At 45.1% G+C, this 21,218-nt stretch overlaps 1 protein-coding gene across 1 annotated transcript in view; it reads left to right on the top strand.

The window, feature by feature from the left end:
* LOC144505517 (fibroblast growth factor receptor-like 1) overlaps window positions 1-21,218 on the top strand; it is a 137,333-nt gene that overhangs the window by 43,883 nt on the left and 72,232 nt on the right. The window contains exon 2 of the mRNA XM_078231642.1: window positions 9,094-9,366. Coding sequence (XP_078087768.1) covers window positions 9,094-9,366 — 273 coding nt within the window. The remainder of the gene's footprint in view (window positions 1-9,093; window positions 9,367-21,218) is intronic.

The raw sequence follows: 21,218 nt of genomic DNA, 5'->3' as shown, positions 1-21,218 counted from the left end.
CAGTATGATAATCATTTCCGCACCAACTTCTGGTGCAGAGCTGATTACGCTAAAATACTTTGATTTGGTTTATTATTGTCACATGTATTGGTATACAGTGAAAAGTATTGTTTCTTGCACACTATACAGACAAAGCATACCGTACATAGGGAAGGAAAGGACAGAGTGCGGAATGCGGTGTTACAGCCATAAGAGATTGTAATAGTACATTGCTAGAGAGTTTAAAAGAGTTAGAATAAAGTTTTAGAAGCATAGAACAAGAGTGAAAGATAGAATTAGGGGGTAGGCTGGGCACAGCTTGCAAGAAGTTGCCTCTCTCTGGCACCCAGACACATGCGGAGGCCATGGTGCGCAACAGGAAACCCGCGAAACATTGGGTCCCCCGCAATGATGTCCCTTGATGTCTCCTGGCCGGCTGTGCTATTCGAGCAGCGCAGCGGGCTGGGATAATCACCCCCTATATCTTTAATATCCTCAGAATATCCCAAAGTGCTTCACAGCCAATGGATTGTTTTTGAATTGTAGCCAGTTTTTTTTTGTAGGCAAACACAGCGCTAATTGGTGCACAGCAAGATCCCACATTAAGCGTGCTGACCAGTTTTTTTTTTTAGTCTTGATGTTGGTTCAGGGATGTTGACCGGGACACCAGGATAACTTCCATGTTCTTCCTTTGGATCTTTTACATCTACCTGAACATATGTTTAGGCCTTGGTTTAATGTTTCATCCATCTCCAACAATATGGCACTTGCCAGCCTAGATTATGACCGACATTAGCTCCCACTCCACCAATCTCTAGATTTTTAAATGTTCTTCAGTTCCAAAGAAGCTATATTGGACTCGAAACATTGACCGCGATTCACCCATTGTGACCCGCAACTTTTCTGGCGGGTGGGACTGGGAGATGCGCGTCGCCGGCCTTGTTCCGGGATTTGCACATGCGCTCAGAATGCATGCGCCTCTCCCAGAGCCGGCGAACAGTCGCAGGCCAGACCATACTGGAAACTGGCGAGAAGGCAGGTAACTAAATTGAATCTTTTTAAAATATGTTTTAAATGTAGTTTACATTTCATTATCGGGAACCTACCGGTCCCGAGTGAATCTCCCACCCTGCCAGGAGTACTTCATTCTGACAGGGTTTAGAGTAGCACCCCATGTTCAGGAAACTAGTGGGAGACACCGCTGGAATGAAGGGGCAGCAATCGGGGCCCCCCATGGGGGGGGGGGGGGGTGATGCCCCCTGGGCATGGGCACCCTGACAGTGCCAGCCTGTGCCACCTGGCACTGCCCAAGGGGCAAAGTGCCCATGTCCAGGGCCACCTTGGCACTGCCCACCAGACATTGGGGCCTACTCTGGGAGGGGACTAGGGGGTCCTGCTGCCACTCTGCATGGGGATTGGTCTGTGATGGAGGGAGGGCAGCAATCGGGATGGGCTGGGGTGGGGGGGTCTGCCTTCCTGGGGCAGTCTGACCCCGTGAGGGGGTCAGCGGAGCGGGTCTGTCGGGGCGAGGGGGGTGGGGGGGATTGCCATTGCTGGAGGGGGTGGGCTGGACATTGGGGCACTCCGGGGCCGGGGGGAGTGGGGTCAGGGCTGGGCCGGGAATTGTTGTGGGGGCTGCGATCAGGCCATGCGGGAGGCAATGCGGGGGGGGGGGGGGGGGGGGGGGGGGGTGGAAGGGCAGCACTGCAGGGGACCCAGGCTGGCCAGTGATCGAGCTGGCCAGCAAGCGGGGAGACTGACAGATCGGGGCCACTGCGCATGTGCAGAGTTCCAGAACTGTCAAACTCCTAAGTGAATAAGCCCCCCCCCCTGGGTTTTAATGAGATTCACGATTGTGACTTCTGCAGTGCACAGAGTGTGGAGATTCGAGTGAACTGAGAAAACAGTCGTGATCTTGAACAGTTTTCCCACCAATTCAGCACTTTTGGGAGAATCGCGGCCATTATTTCTCTCTCCACATGTACTTGCCTGAGCTTTTCCAACACATCCTGTTTTTATTTCCAATTTCCAGGAACTGCAGTATTTTTCCTTTATTCTAGTGTTTTATGTGGAGAGTCTGAGCTGGAATTCAGCATTAGTGACTGTTCTCTTTGTTCTGAAGTGCTTTCATATGTCTGATATCTAGAGACAAGGGGCTCAAGTATAAAACTGCGTTACCTCTTCTGCGGCATTCTCGAACTTTCTGGAACATACCATCTCACCATATGATTTCCCCTGGTCTTCAGTAGGCAGGTTGTATACGCAATCTGTCAGACTGGAAATTTAGCACAGCACAAGCAAATGAACAACCGCAGAACAAACATATCACTGTATTTGTAGATTTTATCATTCTGCTCAATATATTTGAAACCATCTCTTGAGCTATCTCTCAACATTACACTGATCATGAAAAACAGCTTACTTACTGTTATGAATCACTACCATGGAATTGGAGTAGCCTAGTCTCTCTCTTAGCCTCTGTATCTGGGCCTGACCCTCCCCCTGCAAGGAGTAAGTGTTGAATAGGCTGTTGGTACTGAAAGTTGACAAGGCACCAGGCCAAGATGAGATGCATCCAGAGATATAGAAGAAAATAAGAGTGAAAGTTTCAAGGGCGCTAGCCATAATGTTCCAGTCTTCGCTAGACTCAGGGGAGGTGCCAGAGGACTGGAGAATTGCAAATGTTACGCTCTTGTTCAAAAAAGGATGTAAGGATAGCCCCAGCAATTACAGGTCAATCAATTTAACTTCGGTGGTGGGCAAGCTTCTAGAAACAACTATTCTTTATAGAATCAGTAGTCACAAGAAAAAATGTAGATTGATTAGGAAGAGCCAGCATGGATTTCTGAAGGGGAAATTATGTTGATCTAACTAGCTGGAGTTTTTTGAGCAGGTAACATAAAGGGTCAATGAAGGTAATGCTGTTGATGTAAAGTACATGGACTTTCAAAAGCCATTTGATACAGTGCCACAAAACAGAATTGTGAGAAAAGCTTTAACTCATGGAATTAAAGAGACTGTAGCAACATGGATACAAAATTGGTTGAATAATAAGAAGCAAAGATTAATGGACAATGGACATTTTTCAGGCTGAAAGAAGTTTTGTAGTGGAATTCCCATGGAATCGGTATTGGGACCCTTGCTTTTCCTGATATATATTAATGATCTAGATCTTGGTGTGCAGGGGACATTTTCAATGTTTGCAGATGACACAAAACATGGAAGTATTATAAATTGTGAAGAGGACAGTATAGAATTTCATAAGGACATAGACAAGTCGGTGGAGTGGGCAAATAGGTGGTAGGTGAAGTTCAATGTGGAGAAGTGTAGGGTTGTTCTTTTTGGTAGGAGGAACGTGTTAAATAAGAGGTAAAATTCTGAAAAGGGGTGTAGGAACAGAAGGACTTAGGTATATATGTACATAGATCATTGTAGGTGGCAGGACTGGTGGAGAGAGCATTTAATAAAGTATATAGTATTCTGGGCTCTATTAATAGAGGCATAGGGTACAAGAGCAAGAAGGTTATGCTGAACTTCTACAAGACATTAGTTAGACCTCAGCTAGAATATTGTGCATAGTTGTGGATACCACACTATAGGAAGAATGTGAACACATTGGAGAGAGTGCAGAAGAGATTTACAAGAATGATTCCAGGGATGAGAAACTTCAATCACGAGGATAGATTGGAGAAGTTGGGACTGTTCTCCTCGGAGAGAAGGAGGAGATTTGATAGAGGTGTTCAAAATCATGACAGAATAGATGGGGAGAAACTGTTCCTGTTCAAAAAAGGATCAAGAACGAGAGGGCACAAATTTAAAGTGATTTACAAAAGAAGCAAAGGTGATGTGAGAAAAATCTTTTTCTGGGTCTGGAATGCACTGCCTGGAAGTATGGTGGAGGCAGGTTCAATCGAGGCATTCAAGAGGAAATTAGATAATTACTTGAATAGAAACAATGTGCAGGCATACAGGGAAGAGGCAGAAGAGTGGCACTGAGCTGCGATGTTCATTTGCAGAGCTGGCGCAGACATGATGGGCCAAATGGCCTCCTTCTGCATCATAACAATTCTGTGGTTCTGTGAATTACATTAGGTCGAGAAAGGTGCTTCAGTTTTAACTCCTGTTCCATTCTGCTTCTGATAGTCAGCATTCTTCCTAATGCGCCTGATCTCATTTTTTCCCTCAGCTGTATCTTTCCCCCTTTGCCTGAATTCTTTCTTCTTGCTCAAGCTCATTCTTGGTTTTCTTTCTCTTTCCAGTTCTTCTTTCACTTCAATTTACTCCCTGCTCCAAACAATCCCCCACCTTCGCAACTCAGGCCCTTACTGCACAGACAACAAAATCATCGCAGTGCCTCCCTCCCACCAACCTCTTCCCACAACAAAAGAAACAAAAACAATAATCAGCCTCAAAGCAAATGAGAAGAAGGGTTTAATAACAATGTGCAGTTACGTGGCACGGTTAATAGTCTTGTGGCACAATGGGTAGCGTCCCTGCCTTTAAGCTGAAAGGGCCGGGTTCAAATCCCTCCCCAGGACTAGATGGCCAAAGTTCATAGCATGGCCAAACAGATTAATCATCAATCTGCAAATCCTTCCAACATGCACCAGGCAGTAAGAGCGGGAGAGATTCTTGGTCAGCCATGTGATGGAAAGACGTTGAAGTTATCCATAACTCAAGATTACAACATGCATGTACAAACTGCCTGTTGCCGCAGCAACCCGGTCTCCCAGGCCGGAATTCTCCAGGCTCGCACGCCTCGCCACCGCTGCCAGTGAGAACGGAGAATTTGGCACTCAGAGTGAACTCCAACCATCCATCACCAACAACTTTATCGTAGTAACAAAATGCCACAGGATTTCACAGGAGCATTATCAGACAAAACCTGTCAGACCCAAGATGTGAGGGCAGGTGACCAAAGCTTGGTGAAAGTGGAAGGAGCGTCCTAAAGGAGGAGGGCACTGCAGTGATGTGGAGTGGCGCAAGGAGGTATAAACCAAGTAGTCACGTGATATGGCAATAAAAAGAATCATGTGACAGGAGCACGGGAGTTCTCTCTGGAGCACACACAGAGCGCAAGTATAGAGTAGCAGCTCAGAGTGAATAACATAGGGTGGGATTTTACCACCTTGCTCGTCCCAAAAATGTAAAATCCCATCCGAGGTCAACGGACGTTTCCATTGTCTGCCCCTCGCCCGCTCTGATTCCCATGGCGGGCGGGCTGGGCAGTAAAATTCCACCCATGTTGTTTGTTGTAAATCCTTGTTGTCAATGTTTGAGAACCCAGCACTTTGACAGGAAGGAATTTGGGACATTGGCAGCGTGGACGCTGATGCTGGAGCAATGATAAATGGAGATGTCGAGAGGCCACATTTGGGGAAGCACTGAGATCTCAGAGGGCTGGAGGGGGGGTCTTAAGGGAGAGTTTTGGCCTGGCTGCCTGTGCGAGACACGGGGTCCTGAGGAAGGTGAGAGTATAGCTGGCAGCTTGAGCATACGGGTGGGCATTGAGCTCCCAATATTCAGCCTGCTGGTGAATCAGAAAACATGAGGAATTGAGAGAAATATTATCATTGGATCAAGATGATGGATGCAAGTGTTATGCCTGGCTTGGGAATTCTAAATCATATGAGGAAAGTGGGAATGATTTGATATATCAGAATTCCATTCTGGGATCATGTAGGAATTATACTTGGATCAGATCTGTAATTATCAGGCACGGTTTGAAGAAATAAATAAACGTGAAGAAGGAGCTGGCAGAAGAGAGAATTCTAAATAAAATCTTTCTTTTTTTTATTATTATTTTACTGATTTTATTTCCTGTTTATTTTTCCCTCTCTTTTTCCATTTCTTCAGCCCCATTCATGTTAAGAAGAAAGAAACTCTTTTGTTTAAGAAGGTGATTTGCTCCCGTCGCTGCAACTCAGCCGAGATGCGTTTTCTGCTGCAGCTTTTGAACAGCAGTGTACACGGGTCACCAAGTTGGGCGGCCATTATGTCCCTGTTGTCTGGAACTCCACCTCGAAATTCCTTCACCTCATCACCTCCTCTTCCTGTTTCCAGAAGCTGCTTTAAAAATAGCTCCTTTGACCGAGTCTGCTTTTGGATCCATTTCCCCAGCCCCATCATCGGCCGCTGCTTTCCACTTCTGCCCTCCAGCTCAAGCGTTTGCTGTGCTTCTAGCACAGCACGTTTTGTATTATTCTGCATACAGGGCGTGCAATTAAAATGTGGAAGGTCACTAGGGACTGCTCTGGGTTTCCCAAGCGACAGTATAGAATGGGGTCAGCATTCCTGGGTGGGAAGGACGGTGCTCTGGTTGTGGGGTGGGTGGGAGGGGTGGTGCTGGGTGAGGTGGGGAGGGTTTAATGTAATTTGCGAAGAGACCGTCTGTGTCAAGTCTGCACGTCCTCCCTGTGTCTGAGTGGGTTTCCTCCCACAGTCTGAAAGATGTGCTGGTTAGGTGCATTGGCTAAATTCTCCCTCAGTGTACCCGAACAGACTGTGGCGACTAGGGGATTTTCAAGGTAACTTCATTGCAGTGTTAATGTAAGCCTAATTGTGACATGAATAAATAAAACTTAAAACTTAGGTTTTCAGCCCTGACTGCTCTCGGGCAATCTGTCATGAAGTGGGAATACACTGAATTAAAAGCGAGGGACATAATTGTCCTCAACTTTGATGCTCAATTCGATTGAATAGGACAGCCGGTACAAATGAAAACACCGCGCAGGCAGAATTGGCGCAGGTTGCGGAGAGGAGAGAAAATGTGAAGCAACATTGAAAGAAAAACAATCAACTACCAGTGATTTGGGCCTTTTGTCACAAAAGTCCTGGTGGTTATTTTAATCCCAATTCCCCCACCCCTGCAAAGAAAAGATAATCCATTAACAAACTATGTTCACAAACGATTCATTCATCTCCGAAGTGAAAATAAGAGGTTGCTGTTTGGAATAAGCTGGTAATGCAACAGGAAATGATTTGAATAGATGTGATGGAGCAGCGGCGTCCAAGGTACACACTTGCCAGGTCTCTGGCATCGGAACATTCCAACATAAACGCAGCAAAGCAACCTCCAGGGGAGGAAAGTCAGAACTGGGAACGCAAAGAATGAGGCACGAGGGAGGAAGAGTATGGGCATCGCTGCATCCAAGAAACACAGGCTCGAGGCTGAACTCCGTTTCAGTAAAACATCACATGATATTTTCACTTTCCGTTAACCTTTGCCCTGCTGAATAAATAAGGAGCGTGTATGGGATGGTTGGCACAGCAAATGCTGTGAGAAGCACTTTATGATCCAGGATAATGTATCACTGTTGTGTACAAAAATGTCATTTTTTTAAAAAAAAGTTTTTTTTTAGAAAAGGGAATTGGGTGGGTGGTCATATTCAAGTGTGAATGATGACCTTTCACCTCCAGTAGCTGTGTCTAAATGCAAAGCAGACAGAGTGGGTTGCCTCTCACTGAAACTAGGCACAGCTTCAGCAGGCGTCTGCTCTCAGTGAATTTGCCTCTGGTGTTGTGATCTCTCACTGACCGCTGCTCCCTGCTACAGTGGGAGCTCTGTAGGGAGCACAGTTTTTGAAAGACCAGAAAGCGCTGCTAAGTAAAAACCCAACATCTGCAGGCACCGCTCTGCCTGTCTCCTCCTCTGCGACTGCAGACAAGACAGCATAGCCATTCAACCCACATATGCAAATACATTCGCAAGGTTACATACTTGTGTGTGCAAACATGTGTGCACGGCACACATACACACCTTCACATGCACACATATTCAAGCCCACAATCCCACGCACACCTACTTAATCATGCACAAAGCCTCCAATCTCTCTATGTTGGGGCTGATTAGTAGTGTATGATGTGATGTGCTTTCACATCGAGGAACTATCGGCTCAAACTGTGCTTAGATAAAGGGAAAGAAGAAGTGTTTCACCCTGATTCAGACTGGTTAGGGTGTGTTTTGGCACAGTGTGATTGGTGATGATACCTGGAACTCTTGATTGTTATTTTCCAATCTGGAGTTGAGGATAAACACGGGCAATTCAGAATGTACCACAGTAATTTGTTCTTTAATTACAGCAGTGCGTAACATGTTAGATTCATGTTTTTCAGGGTACATTGACATTGTGCTCATGGTACATTGTGGTAGTGGGTGAGTTATAGTTTTGGACTACACTGCATACCCATTCCAAGGAATGGGAATGCTTTCATTGTGTTTGCCCGCTCTTCACATGCCTGATGGGATTCCATTCTGGCACGGGAGCTTAGGAGCTTCCATGTGGAGTGGAGTGTGTGACAGCTCTGTGACTGTCTGAGCTATAAGCAAGGAGGAGCAGAGCTTTGGAACTCTCCACTGAAGCCCTATAATGCAGAAGGAGGCCATTTGGCCCATCGAGTCTGCATCAACTCTCCGGAAGAGCACTTTACCTTGTTCCACTTCCCCCACCCTATCTCTGTAACCCTGAGCATTGATCATGGGGCAATCTGCCTAACCTGCACATCTTTGGAACTCTCTTCCACAAATGGCACCTGATGTTAGATCCATTGTTAATTTTAAATCTGAGATTGATAGATTTTTGTTAGCCAATGGTATAAGGGGTGGGGCAGAGGCTGGTTTATGGAGTTAGGTCACGAGGGTCAGCCATGAGTGAATTGAGTGACGGCGAGGCATTACATGGTCTCTTCCTGTCCTTCTGAGCGAGGAGTCCAGTTGGCATTTTGAACTGGCATGAGTCATTTGGCAGATTTTAAAGAACATCTTGTTCGGGTGAAGGACATGGTTTTCTGAACCTGGCCTATTTCCTGTTGTGTCTCAAACCCACTAAATAACCACCCCAATGAAGTGAACCAATCATCTGCATTTAGATCTTTAGATCAGACTACAGAGCTGACAAGAAGTTGTTCCAGTCTGAAGCGTTAAAATATTGTGGCAAGCACCCTAGGGCACCACCAATTAATAATTACTAAACAATAATTAGCATGGCTCAGTACACCGATAGAACACAAATGAAAAATAAATTATAGTGTTGCTGTGAATATCAGTGAAGTACTCTCTGAGGTACCAATTGTGCCATTACTGACTGTTGACTTCTCCTTCATGTCTGTGTCCAGGACCTCCGAGGATCGCTAAGAAAGTGATGAGCCGGCAGCAGGTGAAGCTTGGCCGCACGGTCAGGTTGGCCTGTCCGGTGGAGGGCGATCCTCCACCCCTGATCATGTGGATCAAAGATGGACGTACCATCCACAGCGGCTGGACAAGGTTCCGAGTCCTTCAGCACGGTCTCAAGATCAAGGAGGTGGAGATGGAGGATGCGGGAGTCTATGTCTGCAGAGCAACTAATGGGTTTGGCAGCATTCATCTCAACTATACCCTCATCATCATCAGTAAGTATACCAATGAACTTTGACCCCATATTTTCTTTGGAATAGTTGGTTCTTCTTTCAGTTGTATTAAAATTCACATACCTTGTCAGGTCCTGGTATAATGTCTTACATAACATTTCACTGGCTCTATGATATCTGCAAATACTTGTATTGAAGGGCTTGCAAAAGAAAGAGCTTGTGTATGTATATATACGTATATATAGGGTGAAATTTTCCCATCCTGTCCCGCCACGGGGATCGCAGCAGGCGGGACACGGACTATGCAAAGGTCCATTGACCTCAGGTGGGATTTTCCAGCTTTGGGGTGAGCGCAGCCAGAAAATCCCGACCAACGTGCCTTTCTTAGGACATTCCAGAGTGCTCCACAACTGATGTATTACATTTGAAGTATAGACAGTGCTGTATTTGTTGTTGATCTGTAACTGTTAGAAGGTTGGTAGTGTTTCCTCAGAAGAAACTCTTCAAATGCAGACAATAAAAATATAACAAAACTTACTCCAACTTAAAGAGTTTAATAAAGAAACTCCATTACTCCAAAGTGGCAAATGTTGTGCCTTTGTTTAAAAAGGGCTGCAGGGAAAACCTGGGAACTACAGGCCAGTGAGCCTCACATCTGTGGTGGGTAAATTGTTGGAAGGTATTTTGAGAGACAGGATCTACAGGCATTTAGAGACGCAAGTACTGATTAGGGACAGTCAGCATGGCTTTGTGAGTGGAAAATCATGTCTCACAAATTTCATTGAGTTTTTTGGAGGGGTAACCAAGAAGGTAGATGAGGGCAATGCAGTTGATGTTGTCTACATGGACTTTAGCAAGGCCTTTGACAAGGTACCACATGGTAGGTTGTTGCATAAAGTTAAATCTCACGGGATCCAGGGTGAGGTATCTCAATGGATACAAAATTGGCTTCTTGACAGAAGCCAGAGGGTGGTTGTAGAGAATTCTTTTTCAAACTGGAGGCCTGTGGCCAGCAGTGTGCCTCAGGGATCAGTGCTGGGTCCACTGTTATTTGTCATTTATATTAATGATTTGGATGAGAATATAGGAGGTATGGTTAGTAAGTTTGCAGATGACACTAAGATTGGTGGCATGGTGGACAATGAAGAAAGTTATCTCCAATTGCAACGGGATCTTGATCAATTGGGCCAGTGGACTGACGAATGGCAGATGGAGTTTAATTTAGACAAATGTGAGGTGATGCATTTTGGTAGATTGAACCAGGGCAGGACTTACTCAGTTAAATGGTAGGGCGTTGGGGAGAGTTACAGAACAAAGAGATCTCGGGGTACATGTTCATAGCTCCTTGAAAGTGGAGTCACAGGTGGACAGAGTGGTGAAGAAGGCATTCGGCATGCTTGGTTTCATCGGTCAGAACATTGAATACAGGAGTTGGGATGTCTTGTTGAAGTTGTACTAGACATTGGTAAGGCCACACTTGGAATACTGTGTGCAATTCTGGTCACCCTATTATAGAAAGGATATTATTAAACTAAAAAGAGTGCAGAAAAGATTTACTAGGATGCTACCGGGACTTGATGGATTGATTTATAAGGAGAGGCTGGATAGACTGGGACTTCTTTTTCTGGAGCGTAGGAGGCTGAGGGGTGACCTTATAGAGGTCTATAAAATAATGAGGGGCACAGATCAGCTAGATAGTCAACATCTTTTCCCAAAGGTAAGGGAGTCTAAAACTAGAGGGCATGGGTTTAAGGTGAGAGGAGTAATTTTTTCACACAGAGGGTGGTGAGTGTCTGGAACAAGCTGCCAAAGGTAGTAGTAGAGGCGGGTACAATTTTGTCTTTTAAAAAGCATTTAGATAGTTACATGGGTACGATGGGTATAGAGAGATATGGGCCAAATGCAGGCAATTGGGACTAGCTTAGGGGTTTTTAAAAAAGAAAGGGCAGCATGGACAAGTTGGGCCGAAGGGCCTGTTTCCATGCTGTAGACCTCTATGACTCAAACTTGGGGCCATGCCCTGGGCCAATCCAATCTCCCCACAATTCCTAACAGGTTCTCATTTATACTGATTCAGCTGGTCAGCTGACCATCACATCATTTTGGTCCATGGTTTACTGGGTCAGCTGACCCTTACAGCTTGTTACCATTGGTCACATTATATCCGATACAAAGTTTAACCAGTTACATTCTAACAGGTGGAACATTTCAACCTGCAAAGTGACCACCTTTCCTCTCGTGTAAGCTCCACAACAATAAGTACCTTTGCCAATGGATGTTATCCTGAAAGATACCCAGTCCTTCGAATACAGCTGTGGGAAAGTTTATTACCACAGGGAGACAGTGAACAGTATAGACCAGTTGTTCTCAGACTTGTTTGGTTGCAGGACCCTGTTTCAAAGTGATTCAAAGTAATTATTCACACCCCACCCCCATTGAAATTATAACACCGTACAGTACTTAAAACGTAAAAGTGCTGCATGTAGAGAGACAGTTGATAACTATTTTTAATAATTATGAAAATTAAATATGTCCATGCATTTTGCAAACAACCATCTTTTTATTGAGAGGGAAAGGCACATATATCCAATTTTGAATGTTGTTATCTTGTTGCCACTTTTGGGAATTAATGACCTTCCTTTACCTGCATAAGCTGTATCTCAGTGCGAGCAGGTAATCAATTAAAGAGGAGGAAAACGTTTGTGTTAATTTTCCTGGGCATTGCTATGAGTCACCTAGGAGAATGATCACCCAAACATTACAAAAATTATTTTTGTTTCTACATTGCTCCCAGATATATAAAATATACAACAGTACAGATCAGCCACCATCTAATTGAATGGTAGGAAAGACTTAAGTGCACATAATTGGTTTGTAGCTTTCAGCGGGTGATGTTATCAATCCTGGTGGGATGCATTTCTGGATTGGACCTCCTTCCCCTACACACCACACCCAGTAAAACATCCTGCAATATCTTTGTAACAATTCAATGAAAGTGCAGAATAGAACTGGAAACAAAAATAATTCTGAGAAACTCGCCACATGATGTGCATTTCAAGGTGCTTAGGACAGATTTCCCTGATAAATTATATGCATCTTTATACTTCAGAATTGATAGAAACGTAGATACAGGAACAGGCAATTAGACACCTTGACTGGAATTTTCCTGTCCTGTCCTCCACAGGAATCATAACAGGCGGGGTGGGGGAGGGGGGTGGGGGGGGCGGCTCGGTGGACCATGCAAAAGTCTATTGGCCTTGTGCAGGATTTTCCGGTGTTGGGGTGAGCACGGCTGGAAAATCCTGCCCTTTAAGTCTTCCTTATTATTCAATTAGGTGATGGCTGATCTGTACGGTTGTATAATTTATATATCCAGGAGCAATGCAGAGATGATACTAGTTTCTCAGTATGAAACCGGTTTATTTACAAGAGTTTTAAAATATATCTGCATTCACACAAATTCCACACTCATGGTTACAGCTCAGCTTCTAGCAGCCTCCTGTGGTGTTTGTTTATACTTCTCTCTGAGTCCACAGCCAGGCTTAAACAATCAAGTACAGTGAGCAGTGATCAGTTACCAGACTCTCATAATCAAACACAGACCGACTGAATGCCACATGGAGCATAGCTCTATTTTCCTACCTTTGCCCACCTTTGGTACACAAAGATACAAAAGTCTGAGATCACATACCAACCAACTCAGGAACAGCTTCCTCCCTGCCACCATCAGACTTTTCAATGGACCTACCATACATTAAGATGATCTTTCTCCATATCCTAGCTGTGACTGTAACACTGGATTTTGCACTCTCCCCTTTCCTTCTCCCCTATGTACGCTATAGCTTGCGAGAAACGATGCTTGTCACTGTATCCCAATACATGTGATAAAAATCAATCAAATCAAAAACTTACCAAACAAAAATCTATCGATCTCCATCCTGAATTGACCTCAGCAGTCAGTTTGATTTGATTTGATTTGACTTATTATTGTCACATGTATTAGTATACAGTGAAAATTATTGTTTCTTGCGCACTATACAGACAAAGCATACCGTTCATAGAGAAGGAAAGGAGAGAGTGCAGAATATAGTGTTACAGTTATAAAGTTTTAGAAGCATAGAACGAGAGTAAAAGATAGAATTAGAAGGCATGCTGGGCACAGCTTGCAAAAAGTCACCTTGTTCCGGCGCCATCTTGAAGCAATAGGAAAGTGTTTCAAATTTCGATTAATCTTTCTGTGGAAAAGGTGGACCCGCATGGCCTAGCTATAATTTTAAGATTATGTTTCCTTATTCTTGATTCCATCAGCAGAGGAAATAATGGTTGAAATTTTCCAGCTATTCCCACCGGCAGGATCTTCTGGTCCTACCGATGGCGACAGGGTGAAAAACCATAACCAATTTCTCTGTGTCTAGCCTATCAAATTGAAAGAGGGGAATGTGCAATGAGGCCTGGGTGTCCTTATGCACCAGTTACTGAATGTCAGCATTCAGGTGCCGCAGGCAGTAAAGAAGGCAAATGATATGTTGGCCTTCATTGCAAGAGGATTCAAGTCGGGATGTCTTGTTGCAATTATACGGGGCTTTGGTGTGGCCACGCCTGGAATATTAGGTGTAGTTTTGTTCCCCTAATCTGAGGAAGGATGTTCTTGCTATAAAGAGAGTGCAGCGAAGGCTTATCAGACTGATTCCTGGGTTTACATGATTGACGTATGAGGAGAGATTGAGTCGGTTAGGATTATGTTCACAGGAGGTTTTCGAAGAATGAGGGGGGTTCTCATAACCTATAAAATTCTAACTGAATTAGACAGGGTAGATGCAGGAAGGATGTTCCCGATAGTGGGGATATCCAGAACCAGGGGTCATAGTCTAAGGCTATGGGATAAACCTTTTAGGACTGAGATTAGGAGAAACTTCTTCACTCAGAGAGTGGTAAACTTGTGGAATTCATTACCACAGAAAGCAGCTGAGGCCAAAACATTATATATTTTCAAGAAGGAGTTAGATATTGCTCTTGGAGCGAAGGGGATTGAAGGATATGGGAGAAAGGCAGGAACAGGTTATTGAATCATAATCATGAGGTAATGTCATCTGTTACAAAACAAAATCTTGACTTGCCCACAGACTTCCTTCCCTTCAAAAATAGTGGGTGGGATTCTCCCTAAATAATTCTAAGTGTAGACTTCGCGTAAAAACAGAATAAATCCAGCTTGTTTTTTCAGTGGGATTTTCAAAATGAATCTCCCACACTCTGTGCACTGCAGACTGCACTAGTGTGAATATCATTAAAAATCAGGGGGCAGGGCCTATTCCCGCTGGAGAGGCCGGCAACTAAGTGCTGAGTGGGCCACTGCACATGCATCGATCTGGCAGCACCGAAATCAGGCGCATGCACAGTAGCCCTGCACTGCCGGCCTCCCGATTGCTGGCCAGCTCCACGACCCCACATCGCTGGCCATGCAACCTGCCCACCACCCGATTGCTGGCCCCCCGGACATGTCTGGCCCAGCCTCAACACCCCCCACCATGGCCCGCCCCAATCTCCCCACTGCCACCCTTCCTCCTCCCCCTCAGTCCCGATCCCAAACCACCCCCCCAGCCCATTGGCCAGCCCCAATTGCTGGCCTCCCTCCCTCTGTCACCGCGGAGTGCAGAGTAGCAGCGGGACACCCCACCCGCTTGGCACTGCGTGATGCCTGGTGGGCAGTGCCAAGGTGACCCCTTGAGCATTGCTACTTTGCCCCTTGGGCAGTGCCAGGGGGCCAGGCTGGCACTGTCAAGCTGGCAATGCCCAGGGGCACCCCTCCTTACCCCTGACCTCCCAAGTGGTTTCCATGCCCCCATTCACTCCAGTGGGGTCAGGCCACCAGCTCCCCGCAAGTGGGGGGCTATTGTAAACCCTGTTGAGTGAAACACTCCTGCCTGGAAGAGGGGGGGGGGGTGGCGGGGGGATGACTTTAGTGGGCCCAGAAACATCAATTCAGGGCCCGCTAATCATATTCAAATCAGCATTTAAATAATTTATACAGCCCCCTGCCAATTTCTAGTGCGGAACTGACGGCGCCGGAAATCTGGCAGCCAAACTTGCGGAGGCTGTGTCGGCCAGCGGGGAGCCTGCTAAATGGCCTCCGCTTGAGTCTCCCGACCCGCTGCGCTGCCCCGGTATAATTGACGCTGACTATTTGTTAGAGTACCAATCTGATTCTACAGCTGTCCTGTGCAATAAATGCTACATACAAAGTATCTGCTTTTGTGGAGGTCCAGTTATAATCCCACTCTCTCCTTTCCTTCTCTATGTACGGTATGCTTTGTCTGTGTAGTATGCAAGAAACAATACTTTTCACCATGTACTCACAATAATTAATTAATAATCAAATCAATCAATGGTCAGCAGCTTTACATTTGTTGAGGATTGAAGTGAATGAGTGGATTCAAGATGCGTATGAAACTGTTGTGCTTGCATCTCTCAAAGTGTTATTTTTCCCTTGCTGGGTGAGGCAGGGGGAGGTAGGTTTATTCAGACAGAGCTATCTCGCATATAGCATTAAAAATGGAAAATGCAACAAGTTTTTAATCTGCTTTTCAAGGAACAAAACCTTTTATATTTGTGGATTTATCTTCTCCTGTTGGGACCTTTTCAGCAGTGATTCGCACAACTTTGACTGACAGCTGAGGGAAGGAAATGGGTGCACTCGGTCCTCAATCTTCTCAGTTTTGAATTGTCCCAAGGGCAAAATTTAAGGGGGGAATAGGCTGAAATTCTCAGCACATTTACTGAAAGTGGAATGAGTTTTTTTCTTCAAGGACTGCTTGTGGGGTATGCAAGGATCACAGAAAACGTGCTTGTGTGCTTTTTATTCTTGCTGGGTAACTGTCAGTTCTTGGAGTAACACTGCAATTAGAGTTAATCATCTTCAGTGTTTTGGCATCCTGTGGTCTGCTTAGATCTTCAGACTTTGACGATCCCTCTCTTTTCAATCTTGGAGTCTATTCTGATGTGTGTGGGCCTTGGCCCTTCAACGAAGGGTTTGCAATAAAGCTAATTCCAGTACATTTTGTTTTATATGATATTTTTGTGTGTCTGCGGTTCATATCTATATATTGTAGAAAATAAAGAGAGAATTTAACCTTAACTGTGTAAAATAAAAAGATTGTGTTACCTGAGGCTCTATTGGTGACAATCTCGACTCTGAGTCATGAGGTAAAATACTGGCAACTCTCAGCAGGTCTGACAGTATCTGTGGAGAGACAATAGAGCCAACGTTTTGAGTCAGGATGACCCTTGTCAGAGCTGGCATGTTCCAGCATTTTCTGTTTTTGTTTCAGATTCCAGCATCCACAGTATTTTGCTTTTATTTGAGTCATGAGGTGTTGGGTTCAAGTTTCACTTCAGGACTTTAGTTCAGAAATAAAGCTTGATGCTCCACTGCACATTGAGGGGATTTATCATTGCGGGGAGACAATATTTCAGATAGGCTGCTAAACCCTGTCTGCCCTCTCAGATGGATATAAAATATCCCATGACATAATCTGAAGAAGGGCAGAGGAGTTATCCTCTCAGTGTCCTGGCCAACATTTATCTCTTATTCGATGTCACAAAAACAGATTATCTTGTCATTTGTGTTCTGTGGACACCTTCCACTGGCAAGCGAGCAGCCATATTCCCCACAGTACAATCGTGTCTGAGCTTCGAAAGTACTTAATTGGCTGCAAAGTGCTTTCAGACACATGACACTTTGAAAAGCAAAGTTTAAAGTTTATTCATTAGTGTCACAAGTAGGCTTACATTAACACTGCAATGAAGGTATTGTGAAAATCCCCTAGTCGTCACACTCCGGTGTCTGTTCGGGTACACTGAGGGAGAATTTAGCATGGCCAACGCACCTAACCAGCACAACTTTCGGAGCACCTTCTAGCTCTAAGATTTTTTCAGGGAGATATGTTTGAAGGTCTGAAAAATGAGAAAATGCCTGCTGTCTGGATTTGGATCCGAATCAATAATCAGACTTTCACAAAACCCCTGCGACAAAGGAACAAGAGTAAACCATTCAACCCGCCAAGACTGTTGCACTATTCAAATCAGATCTTGACTGATCTGTGTCTGATTTTCACTTATTAACAGTGTTCTCAGATCTGGGACTAGGTCCTGTGATGGGGGTGAGCATGGGGAGTGTTTCCTGCTGTGGAAGCCGAGGTGGGGGGGAGCAGGTGGGAACCACATCATATCTTCTGGCCCCAACCTCATTAATTATGCACCTGGGGGTTTAGCACGGTATTTTGTGGCATGGTGGGCTAGATTGTGCACATCCTGCTGTCATATCTGAGTGATGTATTTAAAAAGTGCCCAACATCCCTTGCCCCACTGTTGAAGAAAGGCCTCCATCCTGAACTCTGGAACTGAGGTGACTCCCAATTTCTACACACCACATTGTTCCATATATGTCCTAGACCGGCCTATTTTCCTGCTGGTGTTCCTGCATCCCATTAGCATCAGTTTCACACCGACAGGTTTCCTGATCCACTGTGGCAAGCACCAGCGGAGGATCCCTCAGGAAATTCACACCAGCGTGAAACCTATTTTTGGGCCTCCTGCCAAATTCCCCCACAACTCCCTCTCAGCCCTTTCATGTCCTGTGCCCCCCCCCCACCCCCCACCCCACTCCCTCTCCATCCAGCCTGCTATTAAACACACCAGCAGGACATGGGAGAAACCCACCCATCCTGTAACCCTGGCCTAACAAAACCTATCAATCTCAATTTAGAAATGTTCAATTAGGTAAGCCTCAGAGGTTTTCTGTGAAGGAAGTTCAGATGGCCACCATTCCTTACATGGACAAGCACTTCCTGATATCAGCCTTGAATAGCCTACCTCTAATTGTAAGGTTATGCTCCCTTCTTCTGGGCTCCCCCACCAGATGATTTTGCACTCTATCTATCCCGTCAAATCCTTTAATCATCTTGAACATCTCAATTAGGCCACCCCTTAATCTTCTCTACACAAGGGAATACAAGTCTACTCAATTCAACATATCCTTATAATTTAACCCAGATCATTCTAGGCAATCTGCGCTGCACTCCCTCCAGGGCCAGCATATCATTCCTAAGGTGCAATGCCCAGAACTGAACACAATACGCTAAATGGGGTTAAAAGACTTCGAGTTTTGTATGACTATAATTGACTGATTTCGGACTCTATATCAGTGTTGCTGCAGACACAATCTTTGTGCACTCTTTTTTAAGAATGCGACACGTACATGGTAGCTGACAATGCTAAATCCCCATCTTCCCCTTATTGAATGGCAAGATTGGGTGCAGCCTGCTGGGAGCACATTGTGCAGCTGTGACCAAGGTTATCTTAGCTGACATTGTGGCATTGTCCTCAAGTTTCGCATTTGTGGCATTGCTTATTATCCAAATCCTGTGGAGATAACAGGGAAAGGGAAAATGCTGCAAGGCAGCAATCCTGTTGAAGAGTATTCTGCACTCCAGCTCTATTCAGTAGCTCCAATTCTGGCAATGCATGCCTCCCACATTCTGCCCCCCCCCCGCCCAAACCCAACCTCACCCCAACTCACCAACCCCTTTCGCTTTCCTCACCTGCCACTCCTTTAGGGAATGAAATCTGCCGTCCTTACCTGGTCTGGCCAACACATGACTCCAGAGCCACAGCAATGTGGTTGACTCTTAACTGCCCTCAGGCATGTGCAGTAAATGCTGGCCCAGCCAGCGATGCCCACATCCTATGGATGAACAATAAAACTCCTCTCCTGTAGATGCAAGAGTTTTGCAACCGGATGAGCACTGCTAACTTTCAGATGGTAACAGTAGGTTAGTGTTCATAAGCTGTTCAACTGTGGCTGCCATCCCGGTCAAACTTTACTCTGTCCTCATTTAGACAGCCTTAAACATGTATTGGTACAACAAGCAGGAGTGGTAAAGTCCCTACCCCAAGGACAGTGAGATCAAACTAACTAACATTAACTCCTTCCCCAGCTGAGGTTCCTAGCTCAGTTCAAAGATGAATCTGGACCTTTCCAATTTAATTCTAATGGATCAAAAATAAGCAATCAATGGAATTGCCAGTTTAACAAACAGGTTTCAGCTTTGACCCAGTTTAGTCTATATTAACAGGTTTCTTTTGCAGAGAAAAGTGCTCAGTCCAGTGATAAAAACAACAAAGTTTATCTCTTGAATAATTCCTGTCATTCCCTGGTGCTTCAGGCTATGGGCAATAAACAGAAAGTTTGGCATCGACTCCTGTTCGGAAGGAAATACTTGAAGGTCAGAGGCTAAAAAGAAATGAAGGACTGGAGTCTAGATTTGGATTCAGGGTTTCTCCCTTGTCCATGGCTGATGAGAACGGACAAGGTAATGGTGCATGGAAATCCACTTTTGCAAAGGAAAAGAACTGATGCTGGATAGGTGACAGGCAGTGTACAAAGTAAGTTGCACCCAGCAAGCATAGCCTGTGATGCCAATGTGAGCCCCACACACCATGCGAAGCCTGTAGCCTGATCTTGTGCCCTGGCCGGGAGGGTGAGTGGGGAGGGGGAGGGGGGGGAAGGTGTGGATGCATGTAATTTGTGGCTCCTTTTCGGCCTGTATAACACATGCTCTCCTGTCCTCTGGAGTGCGTCAGCTGAGGGAAAAGACCATGCCTCAAATGGAACCCCCTAGCAATAGCAGGGAGCTTGTCTTTATGGTCCTAGTGTCTGCCAGATTGGCCTGGTTCAAGGAAGGAATTCAGACAAGCTCTCATTTATAGCAGAATGAGGATGGAGCTGCTAACCTGTGCAAACCCATTGAGATCATTGCCAATGAGGTAGAGGGATATTTTAGTGTGTGAGCTGATAGAGGCAAAATATTTGGACAACACCCCAAGATTTTGTAACTGTTTCAACTTTCCCCTTCTTTTTTTTGCCGGACTCCAAGCTATTATAGAGTGAGGAAGACAGGAAGACAATCTGTCCATTGGCTCCTGTCATCAGGTATTGCATCACCAAACTCCTCTTTGCCTGGCTACAGTGTTGAGATATAAGAAGAATTTCCCCAGGCAGATTCCAATATGGGATGAGGAACATCCAAGAAGAAATTTGAAAAGAAAATTGTACTTTATTCATTATCTTTTAACATTATCTATATACTCTACAAAGTGTAAAGAGTAATACAATGCTCCACAGTACATGTTCAATGATGCCTACAGAGCATTTCGACATGCAGACAAACTGTGGGCGAGGTTGGGGAATTCCAGCTAAGGCTACAGAATTTGTACTGAATTCTTTGATCAATGCTCTCCACGTAGCTTTACATTAGAAATACAGAACTATCCTTGCAATGTATACTATATTATATATTGCTCTCTATCACAAGTACTCCATTGTATATAATGTATGCCAAATGTGGTTTACACAGCATGCATCACATATTAACAATACAATGCATTGTAAATTATCACAGGTTATATACTGCATTCAGGGGCAGCATGGTGGCACAGTGGTTAGCAGTGCTGCCTCACAGTGCCAGAGACCCGGGTTCAATTCTGGCCTTGGGTGACTTTGTGGAGTTTGCACCTCTGGGTGCTCTGGTTTCCTCCCACAGTCCAAAGATGTTCAAGTTAGATGGATTGGCCATGTTAAGTTGCCCCTTAGTGTCCCAAGATGTGTAGGTTAGATGGATTAGCCATGGGAAATGTGTGGGATAACGGGGATAGGGCGGGGGAAGTGGGCCTGGGTTACTTTTTCAGAGAGTCAGTGTAGACTCAATGGGCTGAGTGGCCTCTTCTGCACTGTAGGGATTCTATGATTCCCTGAGTGCTGTATAGTATATGTTATCACATTACGATGTATTACAATGCACTCTCTATAATACACAGTGCACTTTCATTATGTGCTACAC

This window comes from Mustelus asterias, chromosome 16 (assembly GCF_964213995.1).
Source record: "Mustelus asterias chromosome 16, sMusAst1.hap1.1, whole genome shotgun sequence".
NCBI lineage: Eukaryota > Metazoa > Chordata > Chondrichthyes > Carcharhiniformes > Triakidae > Mustelus > Mustelus asterias.
The sequence above is the reverse complement of the archived record's forward strand: the minus strand, read 5'-3'. Positions and strand labels throughout refer to the sequence as shown.